The sequence below is a fragment of the Coenobita brevimanus genome, chromosome 116 (assembly GCF_032717465.1).
Source record: "Coenobita brevimanus isolate Jiangsu-jjx chromosome 116, ASM3271746v2, whole genome shotgun sequence".
NCBI classification, from domain to species: domain Eukaryota; kingdom Metazoa; phylum Arthropoda; class Malacostraca; order Decapoda; family Coenobitidae; genus Coenobita; species Coenobita brevimanus.
Window position 1 is genome coordinate 46,482,042 of NC_137069.1, and position 16,985 is coordinate 46,499,026.

The window sequence follows — 16,985 nt, forward strand, 5'->3', positions numbered from 1 at the left end:
ACAGACCATTGCTTAGTTAGCTCCGCACACTACAGTGTAACATGGTTGGGTACACGTTAGTTAGTTTTCATTTCAATGTACATAATCGAAAGGGCTTGCTTCAATGGTGGCTGACCGATATACTGGTCCCACTATACATATACCGTCCACTATTCATTCATAATTATTATAATATAGGTAGATACTCTGTTTACTGTTCATACATTATTTCATCATACAAGACAGCAACCCTATGTGCTATCTCTTTGTGACAGATCTACTATCGTTAGATGTAAAGCACCCGCGCTCCAACGCCATGGGTGCACAAGATTCTCTTAGGCAGGCTGTCTCCTTACGCCGTCCTGGCCAAGACCTGTAGTTCTCAAGCTGTACACAGCTGTAAGAATATAGTCTACAAAAGCCTCATCTACAGTTTGAACTATCCTGAAGACAAAGTGGATTTAACACTTTCAGTATTAATACTGTACTACCTGACCCGCTACATGTGTGTGTGTGTGTGTGTGTGTGTGTGTGTGTGTGTGTGTGTGTGTGTGTGTGTGTTTCTCTCTCTCTCTTATCATCATCATCATCATGATGGAAGCTGGGGCCTGATTGACTGCTGCCTACCTTAACAGCGCCAGGCAAGGCTGCCGCACCACCCATGAACATCCACACTGTGCACTGCGCAGTTCCCACATTATGTCTACAGACGCCCCATTAACTCAACGCACCCGTTCATAATGCCATGTCGTAACTATTAGTTTATTTGATTACTTTCTCTTTCAGGTTACTCAAACTGGTAGCTTATAAGTAAAGTATTATAGAATGCGGATTTTCCTTTCCAGTATTTTCTGTGAAATTTCCATGCCAGTTTTTCCATGCTGCATGGTGTTTTTTTCTTACTATTTCATGGAGGGTTTGGGGGTGGGGGGAACCTTCTTGCTTTACTATCCTTATCCTTCAGCATGTAGAGTTAGATCTTGTAGTTACAGTCTACTCTGTAACAAGCAGCCTCGAAAGGACCACAAGGTATGTTGCTGTTTGCATTCCTTCCCTTTACTTTCCTTTGTAATCACCATCATCCTAGGCTGTGGCGTGGGCATTCCATGCTGTGCTTCTACTGTATACTGCTCTGGTACTACTTCTCTTTCCTATATGTAATATATCTTATACAGTAAATTCCTATATAAACTATACTATTTGCTACAGGGCGTGTGGCTACACCCATGAATTTATAACCAGTGACTGTATATAACTGTGTTTGCTGAAGAAGGCGTGTGGCAAGACCCGCCACCTTCTTTTGTTGTATATATACTGTGTATCTTTACAACAATATTTTAATAAATCAATGTGTGTGTGTGTGTGTGTGTGTGTGTGTGTGTGTGAGTGAGTCAGTCAGTCAGTCAGTTGGTTGGGTGGGTGGAATGGATGAGGTTGGTATGGTGGGTGTGGTGGTTCGTTGCACCGCCACGGTGAGCGGGCAGGATGCGTGGTAAGGGTGGGGTGGGTTGGTTGGGTAGGGTGTGGAGTAGCTTGGGGGGGTGTTGCAAGGGTTGATGGGTTGGTGAGTGGATGCATGAGGCGGGCTGGATGGGTGAGTGGCTGGATCTCTGGGTGGTCGGGGAGGGGTCGGTGAGTTAGGCTTGGATCCAATGAGTTTCATGGATATGTGGGGCTCGGATGGGTGGGTGGGTGGGTGGGTGGGATGGTGGGGGGTGAAGAGAACTGAGTAAGAAGGCTGGTTGAGCATGTGAATGGACGGGTGCGTCGGTGGTAGGCGTTGGTGGATAAGATGGGCGGGTTCCCAGGGTGGGGTAGGTGGGCTGGGTGAGTGAGTTTTCAGGAGGGTAGAGTGGGAGAATTGTGTGGTTGGATAATGGATGGCATTGTTGGGTGAGTGGCATTCGTGGATGAGAAGGGTGGGTGGCCGGGGTCTGTGGTCAAGTTGGGTAGACGGAATGTGTGGGCAGAGTGGGTCGCCGCGGTGGCTGAGAAGATGGCGTGGCAGGGGTTCTCTGGGTGGGAGGTTGGGTTGGTTGGCTGGGTGGCTGGATGGGTTTACGGGTGGGTAGGTAAGTGGGTGGTTGTGTTGGGTGGCACTGTTAGGTGAGTTTGGTGGGTGACAGGGTGGATGGCCGGGATCAGTGAGCTGGGTGGGTCGCCCAGGTGGCTTGGCAGGGTTAGTGGCTGGGGTGGGTTTGGTGGATTGTGTTGGATAGGCTGTGTGGGTAAGTGGATGAGTGGATATGTGGTTACCCACATGACAAGGCAGGAGAAGAATTTATACGTCTAGTACTCATATAACTTGCAGTTGTTACTTCGAGTTTAGTAAATCGTTTAGAAGACGTTGGATTAATATTTCGAAACCAAACTCTGCACAGTGGGGTCATTCTATTGAAATCTGCTAAACTTCAATATACGGTAATTACTTATCATGGAACTGATGGTGGATCTACGCACATAATAATATACCTAATAGCAGGATAAATGAAAGTAAAGTTATATGCGGCAAGACGTGAAAGTGAGCGAAGATTCAGATCCCCGATTTATCCGCCGAATAAACCAATGCTTTGGTGGGGTAAGAGAGGACATGTACGATTAACCTGCCCACTAGTGGCAAATTACTCTGACCCTTCATTAGTGTTCATACTAATACTATCATACTATTATTGTAGACAGTACGTCAACTCTAAGGATTATGGAGCAATTTCAAAGACTGTTGGACTATATATATATATATATATATATATATATATATATATATATATATATATATATATATATCCCATGGGCTTCCAGGTTTCCTATGCGAGGGATTTTGCTGGAAAGGTGCTACGCGTACCACCCCCTAAGTGTCAGCTCATAGTCGCGAAGCTCATAGATCCCTATCCCAGGGTTCCCTTCTTTATTAAATTTTGAAAATGCCCAGATCCGTCCTACATTAAGGACACTGGTCGCTAATGGGTTTTATATATATATATATATATATATATATATATATATATATATATATATATATATAAGCCTCTGTGGTACAGTGGCAGAGTGTGTGTCTCGCACGCTGGTGGATGCGGGTTTGCCTCCCGCCAGAGTTGTAAAAACTTTGGGAAGCGTTCACCGAACCACTTACTACTTTGGCGGACACAAGGGGTGCTGTGGTTGAACCAGTGTCGCATACCAGTATGCTTGCACCCAATCGGCTTAAGGCGGGCCGATTACACTTGGTTCACAGACTACATACACACATCCAAAGCCACAACAACACTAAAATCACACAAGCACTTCTCACCCAACATACAGTTTCTACCAGACAGCCTAAGCCACTGGGTAGAGGTACATTGGCTGTATCGTCCATGCTTCGGTAGGGATAGGCCGGTCCTGCAGTGGATCTCAACGGCTGATGATATATATATATATATATATATATATATATATATATATATATATATATATATATATATATATATATATATATATATATATATAATATATATATATATATATATATATATATATATATATATATATATATATATATATATATATATATATATATATATATATATATATATATATATATATATATATATATATATATATATATATATATATATATATATATATATATCATCCAATCCTACGTTGCCCCATGAGGAGCGTAGGAGCCTGGGGCTAGGCAAGTTGGTCCTGACATTTAAAATGAGTGACCAGCCTCACTCATCCCTGAGTGGCATTACGTGAGCAATAACCCCAACCTTCCCCTGGATATAAACCTTCACTGGCTCAATCCGATTGGGGCGCCACAATTACCCACTAAACCACCAGGCGCCATATTCTGGTTATATGGTTAATACCCAGCGTAGTAAATGGTTTCCTGGTGCACAGGAAACCATTTGCCTTGTCACTTAGTGTAGAGTGACAGGCAGAAGGAACAGGAAAGAATGAAGGAAAGACAAAAGAGGGAGTGTAAAGTCACTCGTAGGCAGAAGGACGAGGAAAGAATGACGTAAAGAAAGACAGAAGAGGAAGGAAGGAAAGGAGGGCAGACAACCAAGAACAGCACTACATCGAGTGAGTGGATGGTGAGCGCCCCACATATCACTATATATATATATATATATATATATATATATATATATATATATATATATATATATATGATGTCCCAGACCTTGCAACACTAACTTCACGGGATGATTCTTAGCCTATTTATGAGTACAAAGTGTTTCATTTAATCTGTTTCAATTCTCAGTCGGGAGCTACACTTATTGACGGCCTTACAATTGAGTTATCACCATTTTCGTCCATTAGGCCATCAGCAATCATGTAACTAAGTAACGGTTGACAATAAAACCCATGGTGATTTAGCATCTCTTGCTCAAAATTAGCTTTAGAAACAACTCCCCTGATTAGTACATCAGTTCTTGGAAAGCCTGTGTGTGTGTGTTTGTATGTGCTGTAATATAACTATTTATCAATCTATCTATATGTATGTATGTATCTATCTATCTATCTATATCATCATCATCAGCCATTATAAGTCCACTGCCGAACAAAGGCCTCCCCCAACCTTCTCCACGAATTCCTTGGCTGAGCCAATCTTTGCCACGTTTTCCCTGCAAATTTCTCTATCTCATATCTCCACCTCCTGTCTGGCCTTTTTCTGCTACGCTTACCATCTCTTGGTGTCCAGTAAGTCAACTTCTTGCTCCATCGATTATCCCTTGTTCTTGCTACATGACCTGCCCACCTCCATTTCTGTTCTTTTATAACTTCATCTATCTATCTATCTATCTATATATATATATATATATATATATATATATATATATATATATATATATATATATATATTTATTCCATCCATCCATCATTCATCATCCAGTCCAATGCCGCCCCATGAGAAGCGTAGGAGCCCAGCGCTAGGCAAGTTGGTCCTCACATTTAAGATGAGTGACCAGCCTCACTCATCCCTGAGTGGCATTACGTAAGCAATAAACCTCAACCATCCCTTGGATATAAACCTACACAGGCTCAATCCAATTGGAGCGCCTTACCCACTAAACCACCAGGCGCCATAATTCGGTTATATGGTTACCACGCACCGTAGCAAAAGTTTCCTAGTGTACAGGAAACCATTTAGCTTGTCACTCAGTGTAGAGTCACCCATAGGCAGAAGGAAGGGGAAAGTGAAGGAAAGAAAGAAGAGAAACTGTAAAGTCACCAGTAGGCAGAAGGAAGAGGAAAGAATGACGGAAAGGCAGAAGAGGGAGGAAGGAAGGGAGGAAAGGGCAGACACCCAAAGCAGCACTACATCGAGTGAGTGGATGGTGAGCGCCCCCACCTACCATATATAGATAGATAGATATATAGATACATAGACAGATCAAAGACAAGAGGAAGTGTAAAGTCACCAGTAGGCAGAAGGAAGAGGAAAGAATGACGGAAAGAAAGGCAGACGAGGGAGGATGGAAGGGAGAAAGGGCAGACACCCAAAGCAGCACTAAATCGAGTGAGTGGATGGTGAGCGCCCCCCACCTACCATATATATATAGAGAGATATAAATAAATATATATATATATATATATATATATATATATATATATATATATATATATATATATATATATAATTACTTATTCCAAAACTCACCTCATCATTCCTCTTAACTTCGGGCACTATGTTACGGTCCACACGAGCCAGCAAATCCCGAGCGATGCGAGAGTTCTGCAACACAGTGAGGATAAGACAGGATATGATGTGATGCACAGCTGAACTGTTTCAAGGTCATTTACGTCAGAATAACACACCAACGTAAAATTCGTTTATTGAAATACCTTTCTAATCAACTGAAAGTATGCTTTTGTATTATGCTGGTCTCAGCTCTAACTGTGGCCTAGACTTCATATAATACCCAGAAAGTTCATTTTAGCCGTCCTTGAAAACTTAAGTTCCAAAAATAATATTTGTCTGATGTTTATAATAACCAGTATTACTTAAAGCTAACTTCCAAGTGAGAGAGAGAGAGAGAGAGAGAGAGAGAGAGAGAGAGAGAGAGAGAGAGAGAGAGAGAGGCGAACCCAGTCTACTTGACAAAGATGCAAATCATTAATTATAAAATAAATGTTTGTCTCCAACTACTTACAGGGTCAGTCATGGTTGTTATAGTATGCGGCCCAGTGCAGTCACAGAATGTCAGTCAGGAATCAGTAAGTGTATGATGCTGGTCTGATCAGTGATGTACACAATACGTGACTGTCACTCCTCCAAGGCCACCTCGTGCTCAGTAATCATTCTGCTGTGCGCCGCCCACCCGTGACATCCCACGCCACCAGAGATCCGAGTTGCCAAACGAGATCACAAATGTCGCTAACGAGATCACAAATGTCGCTACACTCCTCTCCGATATAGCTCTAAAATGGAAAGAATACAACCCAGATAATCGCAAGAAATGGTTTTAATAACTATAGAGTATCACTAATGCTTTGTTATTCCTTAGAGTATTACAATATACCGTTAAACATTGCTATATGAAAGCTTATGTTTGTGCTTACTGTTGTAAGTGTAGGCCTACAGATTACATACACAACAAAAGATGGTGGTGCATCTTGCCACACACATCATTCTGCAGGCAGTTACAGTTGCTTATAGTAGTGCGAGTACATGCAGTTGAGTAAAAATGGATTTGATTTGAAATATTTATTGTCGTAAAAGGTACGAAGTGCTTATATAACAAAAGGTGATGGGATGACCCAGTTATTCGAACTTCCTGGGAGCTCCAAAATATTCATGGAAATTGTAAAATCCCTAGGGTATGTGGAGATCTAGTAGAGCTAAGGTTAGCAAGTCCAACTCACGGTGGGAAGAACCCAAATCTGATTCTTTGGCCGGTCTACTCTGGGACAGGTTTGTTTTCCATCTGCACATCAGTACTGTATATTTGGGGACATGGAAGAAGGACCTACTATTCCAGGTTTTATTCTATGAAAAAATCATGGTTTAGCAGAATTCAACTTGCTGTCGGACTTAATATGGTCCTCGTGTAGTCAGTAGGCATTAAACTAAGCCCTCTTTGCATTTACTCTGGAATATCTCTAGAACACTGATAAAATCTCATGAGTATTGATAACCTTAGGCACTATCCGACGTGAAGAAAGTCAGAGTGCTATAATTCTGTCTAACGACGAAAGCACCGACTTGGTAACACTGATCGAGACGAGTCGCGCATATCCGGTCAGTTGCCAGATTCATCAACCACATCAAATGGCGGCTCAACCCTTTCACAGCCGAATACACGTTTTATTACTGCTACCACCAAACGACCCGACTCAGTCTGTAAGAAAGTTTTGTAAATGGAGAAAATATATAGTGCTTTCACTGATCCGTTTACTGCAGGTCTCACGTAAGATAAATAAAATCGTGTGCAGGTAGCAAGAATTGACACAAACAGTACTGTACAGAAAGGTTGTTTGATTGAAATGTATATTGGTCAAAAATTATACAACGTACATATAAAACAAAAGACGGTTTGGTGAGTTTTGCCACAACCTACAGCAAATAAAGAAAAATTCCATTTATACAACAAAAGAACGTTAATTATTGAGAGCCACGATATCCCTTTTCTCTTCATGGTCTATTTCAGCCAGCACAAGATCCTTACATTCGGCCACGGCAGAGGGTACTGGAGCGTGTTAATACATTCATCATTAACCCTTTCACGATAGAGATAACTTTTGTTCCAGTTATCGCAAGATGACTGTAATAACTAACCTTGGATATTATTTTTCCACTCAAGCTAATTCTGCGCTTGCTGACGTATACCGTACTACAGTTGCCAAGTATGTGCTTTTACTACTGGCGGCCCATGTACAGTATGCTCAGTCGGTTCATTACGATTATCGTCTTTTTCACTAACTAATCAAAACTGTCGTACCCCTGCATCATACCATAGTAATACCTTTGTTTTTACTGACCATCAGCCATACCCTTCTATAATAATTCCAGTGTCTGCTAACAGTCTTCTCCTTTATTATCTGTGCCTTACATCTGTCCTATCCCTACTACACCACCTTGTCTGCTATCACTGTCTATGCTTCGTAATTTTATCATACTTTCTGACAACATACCATTTGTTTCATAGTCTGTGGCTTGTATCATGCACATTACCCCTGCCTTCTGTTTCAATTTCTGTACCTTGAATCGACCTATCGACCCTCTGACCTCCCCATGACTCTACTGTTTGTCACCACACCTATCTATAACCTAATTTTGATGGAATGTGTTACTGACTCAGGTATTCATGTACAATTTAGAGACCTTTATCTGCATCATATAATAAAAAAATTCTATACGATATGCCACAGAATATTAATCCTTTCAATTCCACTGGCATTCTGCGTACCTAGTTTACTACATCTCTGTTTGCTGAAGGGACGTGAGTCAACACCCACCACCTCTCTTGTGTGGTACTCTATGCATCATTCTGACCGACCTAAGGCATCTTATCACCAGCCAGCTGTATCTCAAGGACGGACGGGTTCTGAACGGGTGACTGAGTCACCACCAGTCTGGGACAAAAGATCCCTTAATAACTAACCCATTCAGCTTATCACTTTCGTATCCTGGCTAATATTCCTAATCAGAGGGAAGTTATGAATTTTTTAACTAGAATATTTTCTTTCATAAGAAGCGTCAGGAAGGTGAAAGACACCCCAATATTATGAGGTAAATGTAGTGGAATACTATGAAAACGTTGTCCCTGGCTGTATCGTACTGTGATGCAGTCATGCTATTTGTATCGTTGACGCCTTTAGCTCTTTCTAGCTACAGCTCCAGACATGAATTTATAAAATTTACAAACGAAGTCTACCTAAGGGATTAACGGAAGTTTCGTCTAACTCCTCCAGTTTGAAAAATCACCAAGGGTGAATAATATATTTTGAAGCAGCAACAATATAATGAGGATGACGTCATTGGAATGAAGTGGCTCGAGTATCTTATCACACTTGCCTGGCACCATCATGTGAGGGTCAGTTTTCAGGGGAGTATACAAGTGTCTTCATCTTCTCTGCTCGAAATACCACATCCTCCTTAATCCTTTCCGCCCGATGATGTATTTCCTATTTTATTCTTACAATTTTTAGACACGTTTACTCAGCTTTAAGTCACTCTTCAATCGTGGGAGATTAAATTTAACATAGGCTTCATTTATAACATCACTATATGCGGTCCGTTAAAAGCTGACATAAAATGGCCTGGAGGTAGCAGATTACATCAGTAAAGCATATCACCTGGTTGAAAGGGTTAACCACTTAAATTCGATGACATTTTGTTCATAAGATCAAGGTAACTGCAAAGAGTTTTACAGCCAGGGATAGTTTTCTCCAGATGAAGGGGTTCAATATACCTTCGTATTTATAACATTACTAATGAAAGCTCTCCGTTTGTGTTGTATTGTTATCAGTTATTATAAAAATGAACTACGACAGAGTTGCCAGATCTGGACTCGGCCACATTACCAAACTCCTCAATTTTCATTACCAAACTTAACTTTTCTTCAAAGTCTTCAAGCAAGCATTTATTCTACAGTACACTAATTATATATACAAATGGTAATAATCACTTATAATTAGCAGCATGTTGATTATTTTCGCGCTACGTAGGTAATAGATTAATCAAAGAGAGCAGACAATCCACTGTCCCCATCCTCTGTATCTTCATGTGAAAAATCCGTTTGGTAATGAATCATGCTGATCCATTACCAAACGAATTTTTCACTACCAAATTGGCCTCCATTTGGTAATGAAAAATACCAAATGGCAACCCTGTACTGTGACCTTTTCCAGGAAGGCCTCATCGGGGTAGGCTATTCTAATAGGGTTGAGTTAGGTTCTGATAGGTCTGTCTGATAAGTTCGAGTTTAGATGTTTGGGTTACATTAGTTGAGGTTATGTACCGTTAAAATAAACAATAGCTACTGTATCACTACGGAGAGGGAAATCATACCACAAAGTGCGCACAGTGTTATGTACTGTACTGCAGTACGGAACTAGGCTATGCGTTAACGGCGAAAACTGAATGGCGCAGTGAAAAAAAAAAAAAAAATCCTGAAACAATATTCAAGAAACGTTCTCTCTCTCTCTCTCTCTCTCTCTCTCTCTCTCTCTCTCTCTCTCTCTCTCTCTCTCTCTCTCTCTCTCCTGACTGTGTATATTCCTGAGTTTTTACTACTATCAGATATGTAGGAAGCGCAACTATACGTCACTAACACCAACACGGAGTTAGAAAGGCAATCCTCGCAACAAAGGCTGTCCTTTCCGCTCGCCCAAATGCAACCTCCTCCACTACAAAACAAAAACGTAACATTACCAAGAAAACACAGAACTCGATCAGGCCCGGATGACATTAACAACTAGCACCTAAACCATTTAGAAACACAAGACGTTTAGGCCCTGTAAGCAGTTACTCATGCGCACACTGTAGCATTCCCAGTATTTTTATGGAACAATTTTCACTGTACTTACATCAAACATGGACCCAACACATTCTTCTTCGTAGAGACCCATAACACTACTTAGCACACCGTCCAAAACATCTGAACACCTCATTTTCAACAATGTCACACCGCATGATACCCCTTTCTTCTTGACAACACAGATTTAGGTCTTTAAGCTCTACAAACAGCATACAACCTAATCTCACGCAACAGACATCCGATTGCATCATTCCACGACACCCGCACAACGCACACTTCTCACAACGAGACTTTTAGTATAATTAGATAGTCTTCGATACTATCTCCGGACGCAAACTAAACACCTAGATATACAACACATACAGAGTACAACACCATACGCTGGCTTGCACACTACACATCTGGAAGACAAGCAAATGTTACATTTTAGTACCAGTCATCGTGAACACGAAATTTTTCTAACGGGAGTTCCACTGAGTTCCGTTCTCTCACCTACACTCTTCATTCTTTTCATGCATGATTTCCGCACACCCCAGCAGTCGACATGCATTGTCTCATATGCAGATATCGACAAAACAACCACACATCATACTGCAGACACAGCCTGCACGCTACAACAGGACTACCTCAACACACTGCAGACTTGGTTGAGGACAAATTCACCACGACATTCATCACCAGCAGTCAACATAAACACAGGTACTCCCCCCACATCACACTTAACATTGTACGTGTTCTTAACACTCTTCCACTAAGATCCGTGGCGTGATACGTCACAAGACTAGCCTTGAAGGACCACGTCCAGGAGGCGGTGCACCCCGAGACTCAGTGCACGCAGGGCAACCACAGGGCGAAACTTTGGACAACAATAATAAATGCTTTCCTTACTCTACAAACAATTCATTTGCTAAGTGATATCGTATACCTACCTGGCATGAACTCCCACTCTAACCAATACTCACTACAACAACTTGCAAACCATACGGGACAATGCCCTACTCATCTTCACTGGCAGCATCACAGCTACTCCCACTGCTTACTTGTACTCTAAAACTCAAACCCTTCCTGTCAGAGCCTACCCTGATATGAGACGCACACAACTTAATGCAACGGCCTGTATCAATACACAGCACCCCTATCATTACATTACACCTAAGAATGTCAAACAATCCGCACACAAATATTATTAAACCCTCTACAACAATATCGCACCTTCAGACATCTTAGCTCTAGCAGTGAAGAAATACCAACCTACTTTACGCGTAGGGCAATACAACACTTCGATCAGAACGCTTTTACCTGCCCCACTCTGACATCCACGCATCGGAGATATCATTTAATATGATCGAGTTCGTCTAATGAAACTCAGATCAAGATGCCGTCCAGCCTTCCTTAGTTACCAGCTTAGATTTGGGTTGGGTGGAATCACCCACGAAACGTGCCCTGCCTTTATAATAGGCCCACACAACATAACATACCTGTACATAATGGAGCACTGCCCAGTACATGCCACACTAAGACGCAGATATACATCAACGGTGTAGGGAACCTGTCGGACAACCCCATAGGGGCGGTTGCCTACCTGTGGGTCGACGAGTCTGCTCGATCAGACTGGTCGGGGTTAAATAACAACAGCAACATGGGAAAACTCTATAGAAAAATAATAAGGGCAAAATCACGGGCGTTTTCTCCCGGACAGATATACAAGTATATAGACCTAATAGGTAGCAAACAGTGGCGTTCACAGGGACAGGCATACTACAGTAGTCGTCGTACCTACTGTATAGTGAAATCCGTGGAACCAACTCCTCTTTTTCTCGCACAAAGAACACGAGTACAACTAAACCTTATTTTTCCGTTACCTTTTAACCATTTGATTTTTTTCACAGGTCGTAAAAGTGCAGTTTTTCAAATGCAGTATATCCTACCCAAAATTCTAATTACACAACACAGTGCACAATGACTTCTCTATTGTTACTTTCAGAACATGTACCGTACAAGAAGGAGGTCTGATAAACCGGCTCGCTTTGCTATTATCTGATAGTGAGTGTGGTGGCTGTACAGGCTGCTGGCATCATCGATAAGATTAGGTGAGGTTAGAAAGCTTGTTTTGGATAGGGAGGTAGTGAAGGAAGGTGGTGAGGTTAGAAAGGTAATGAAGTGGGGAAGATGGTGACGTTAGGGAGATGGTGTTTTTAGGAAACTGGTGAGGTTAGGGAAGTACTGAGGCCAGGAGGTTGGTGACGTTAGAGAAGTAGTTAGCTCTGTGAGGTGGTGAGGTTAGGAATGTGATGAAATTATGATCGCGCTACAGACAGAAAAGTGAAGTTAAGGAATCGTTAAGGATTGATAAATAATTGATGTCAAATATTCCAACACTGTATTTTCTTAATGTGAAATCTCTATCTATTATTGTGAAATCATGTTAAGATAATGTGGAAAATATTGAGATTTCATTAATATATAGTCTTGAATAAAAAAATAAAAAAATGCTACCATTATGCGATTTTACATACTGAGCTTATGAGGCGACACTTTTGAGCTGGAGTTGCTTGATAAGTCTTCTTTACACTATAGGCTGGTCAGGAATTGAGTATAATCGTCCAGTGGTAGACTGATTACAGGAATTCGTCATTGTTTATCATTCATTCTTTGCCAGTCGCCATGTATCCCAAACGGGGTGGTCAAGGCTTAGAGTTTATTGTTTTACCGGGAGGGGCACTAATCCTCCACCAACCCCACTTGACACGTAGGGAATTCGTCATTGTGCAGGAATTTATTAAATATAAGGTGGCAGAGAGGCCGGTGAACACGCTATTAATGCTATGAATACATGCAATCCTCCCTAATATGAATAGGATTGTCTGTGAGTAAAAAATAATAGATAAATAAAAGCTACAGGTGTCATCATAGTAAAGTGAATATGCACCGCAATTATATAGACCCTTTCTTCATAAGAGTTTTTCCCTAAGTATAACAAATTCGTCTGAAGATATTTTGAATTCCGACCACCACCACAACCATTCACCATCATGACCAATACAAATGTCATGCGACCACAAGCACACGCCAGCACCACTACGCGTCATTTACATAACACCTCAACCACACACCACCACACGCACCATTTCAACCACACATCAATAAACCGTCAGACAAACCATATACATACCGCCACAGGCACATACCACAGCTACACAGCATAACGCCACATAGACACCACTACAACCACACACTACCAACATCCACCGCAACCATTGTACCACAACCGTCACACAACCACACATCATCACAACAACAAAATAACACACCACTGCCACATGCCACACACCATTACAGCCTCACAAATAAACACCCACATACCACCTGAACCAAAACATCACTTGTCAAACAGCCACGTAACCATTGATCACCCACCGGACACGCCAACACAGACACACATCAAGACATCCACACTTCACCCTAACCAACCACCAGACCACAGCCACCACGTCCACACACCAAGACCACATTCTAACAAATTTACACCCTACAGTTACAGACCAGAACCCTTTCACTTCTGAATTATGAAGCACTGACTTTTGCGTTCCCGTTTGTTGATATCTCCTTCCTATGAACCTAAGGAATACACTTATTCCAGAAAATTAACAAAACCTTAATAACTGCAAAAATTATAATGGTAGTATCTGAGATTACCATCAGGCTTTTTGAGGGTAAAAAGTGAAGTTACAGGTGTATAAACGTACAGTAAGAAAAGAAGGAACTTTATTCTAATGTATATGTTCTAAGACTTATTATTTTCATTCAGTTTTATATAAAAAGAAAATAGTTTATTAATTTTACTGCAAACATCAGGCATTTGAATATGATTTTGCATAAATATTGAATTTGATGCAAATCATTTCCATTATGAACATAAACTTTTGTAATTGTCTTGCTATACCAGCAGGTAATACAAAAAATGGAAATAAAACTAATATTCCTTCATTCTTAGTATTGCCAGAGCAAGAACTTAGTTTTGTTCTAAGACAGTATTTTCATTCAATTTGATATAAAAAGAAAATAGTTTATTAATTTTGCTGCAAACATGATGAATTTGAATATGATTTTGCATAAATATTGAATCTGATGCAAATCATTTCCATTATGAACATAAACTTTTGTAACTGTCTTGCTTTACCAACAGTTATACAATAAATGGAAATAAAACTAATATTCCTTCATTCTTAGTATTGCCAGAGCAAGAACTTAGTTATGATATTTGAAAAGCGCGCTTCCGCTGCCAGACCCCCCCACCCCACTACGGAGCCTCAGCCCCACCCCCACCCTAGGAGGACACCATAGTAGGCCAGGTGGGCGCGATGCTGGCCCAGAGTGAGATAGGCTCAGGTGTGCCCCGACCTTGTGTCCCTCTTCCCCTCAACCTACCCAACCACGACGTCGCAGTGATGGGAGACTACTTCTTGGTCGGACCAGCCTTCGTCAGGATCGGGGTGGGACTGCTCCAGATTCAGTCCCAGGCAGCACCGCGGTAACGGCCACTGGACGTACTTGGGAGAGAACGGCCACTGTACATCCCTCAGCTGTTTTCCCCTGCAGCACTGCGATGACGGCCACTGTACGTGTCGGGGAAGGAATGGCCACTGTACATCCTTCTGCTGCAGCCACATCTGAAGCCCGCCTTGGTGTGATGGCAACTGCACACACACCGACAGCCAAAGGTAGGAGGAGTGAAACCACGACGACAGGCACTGTATGCATCAGGGAGGGAACAGCCACTGTACGTCCCTCAGCTACTTCCCGTCAGGCAGGCAAATCTGCGGCGACAGCCACTGTACGCACTGGGGAGGGAACGGCCACTGTACGTCCCTCATCTGCCTCTTCCTTCTTCAGGAGCAGCACCATGGCGATGGCAACTGTACGTCCTTCTGCTGCAATCCCAAGGGCCTGTGGAACTGCGACGACGGCCACTGTACACGTTGGGGAAGGGAAGACCACTGTACTCCCTTCGTCCACAGTCCTGAGGGTTCTCCCGGAGGAGAAGGTCCCTTGCGCAGCCCACTCTCCACCCAGCAGCCGCACGGGATGCCCTTCTGTCTCTCCCTCCAGGTGTGGTTCCCCGGAGGTGCTGCCATTCCAGGAGTGGTGACGAGGTCCGGTCGCTGAAGGCGGGATCCACACCCTCCAGCCTGCCCTTGGATGACTCTGGGTCCTGATGGACGCCCCATGGATAAGGTGCTTCAGCCAACCCCTGACGGGCCCCAGCCTAGAGGCGACCACAGTCCCAGGCCTCCCAGGGACAGTCCTCGGACCCCAGGGCGGGACCGCCCTGGACCCACTCACTGTTGGCTCTCCGTCCGGAGTAAGAGGCAGCAGGCCCGACTCCTGACGCTGTTTGGCCCCAGCCCCAAGGGCCCCTCACCAGGTCGAGGCCCCGACAAGAGAGGGCCTCCCTGCATCCCAGATCAGAAAAGCTGTGACGCCCCCAAGAGCCATCCCGTACCTACTGAAAGAGAGCTCACCTGTAGGGCTCCCTCCGACTCCCAGGCGCCACCTTGACTAAGCCCAGACTTTGGCAACCCAGTGACGACAGTGTGAGATCCCAGTGTTGTATCAGAGACTTACGGCCGTAGTCTTAAACTGTGGGAAAGCATTCACCTTGCCCTATCTGCATCTTTTGGTAGTCTTAACACAGGAAAGGGAGAGCGTTCCCCGGTGAACGGGAGAGGATTACCACAGCGTAGTACTGGAATCCACGGGGGGTCTCGTAGCACCCGTTCGCATGCCCCTTCGTCATATTATAGCAGCCTTGTGCAAAGAAAACTATGCAGAATTTGAAGGACCCTATGGTGCGTGCGATAGGAATTTCAATTTAATGATAAAAACATCGTGTTAAGAAAAAATAAGAGTTTAATATTTTTATCATTTTAAAAGTTTTCACCACTTCTCCGGGAATGGTTAATTTAAGACGAGACGAAAACAAAGATGAGATACTGTTTCCACTTCCATTTTATTTCTCAATATTTCTATCAAGCTGTTTATTAGATGTGGTGCATGATACTTTTATCATTAGTTTGATTAGTATGTGAAATAATTCCTACAGTAAAGAATGGCCGAGTACTACCTAAACAGACGACTAGTGCACAGCCAGTTGGTTTGAATTACGAAGTCTCATGTTTGCGTTCGGTGAGCTTTTACAAGTCCGCACTATTTTGTTTTAGTTTGGCAATATATTTTTCTGGTGTATTTTGGTGTGATCTGAACGAATTTGGCTTTTATTTTCGGTGTTCATGATTGATTTTCAAATTAACCCCCCACCCTGTGTCTTGGGGGGGGGGATTTCGGGGTTCTGGGTAAGAAGAATGGCAAAAACAAGCATTTGGGGCAGAAATATAGTCAAAATCGGTATGACCAGCCAAGGCGTATTTGTAGGGTTATTACTGACCGAATGAACTCCTTTGAAGCTATATCTGACACCGAATTTTCCTACGGCACAAAATCTCCAAATCCTGTATGCATACTCCTTTACAG

At 42.6% G+C, this 16,985-nt stretch overlaps 1 protein-coding gene across 1 annotated transcript in view; it reads right to left on the minus strand.

Moving 5' to 3' along the window:
• The window catches only part of LOC145418814 (uncharacterized), a 234,690-nt gene extending 228,480 nt beyond the window's left edge, over positions 1-6,210 (minus strand). Inside the window, exon 1 of the mRNA XM_080287146.1 lies at positions 6,126-6,210. Within this exon, the coding sequence (XP_080143272.1) occupies positions 6,126-6,137 (12 nt within the window). The 5' untranslated portion in view covers positions 6,138-6,210. The remainder of the gene's footprint in view (positions 1-6,125) is intronic.
• Positions 6,211-16,985: the final 10,775 nt, after the last annotated feature.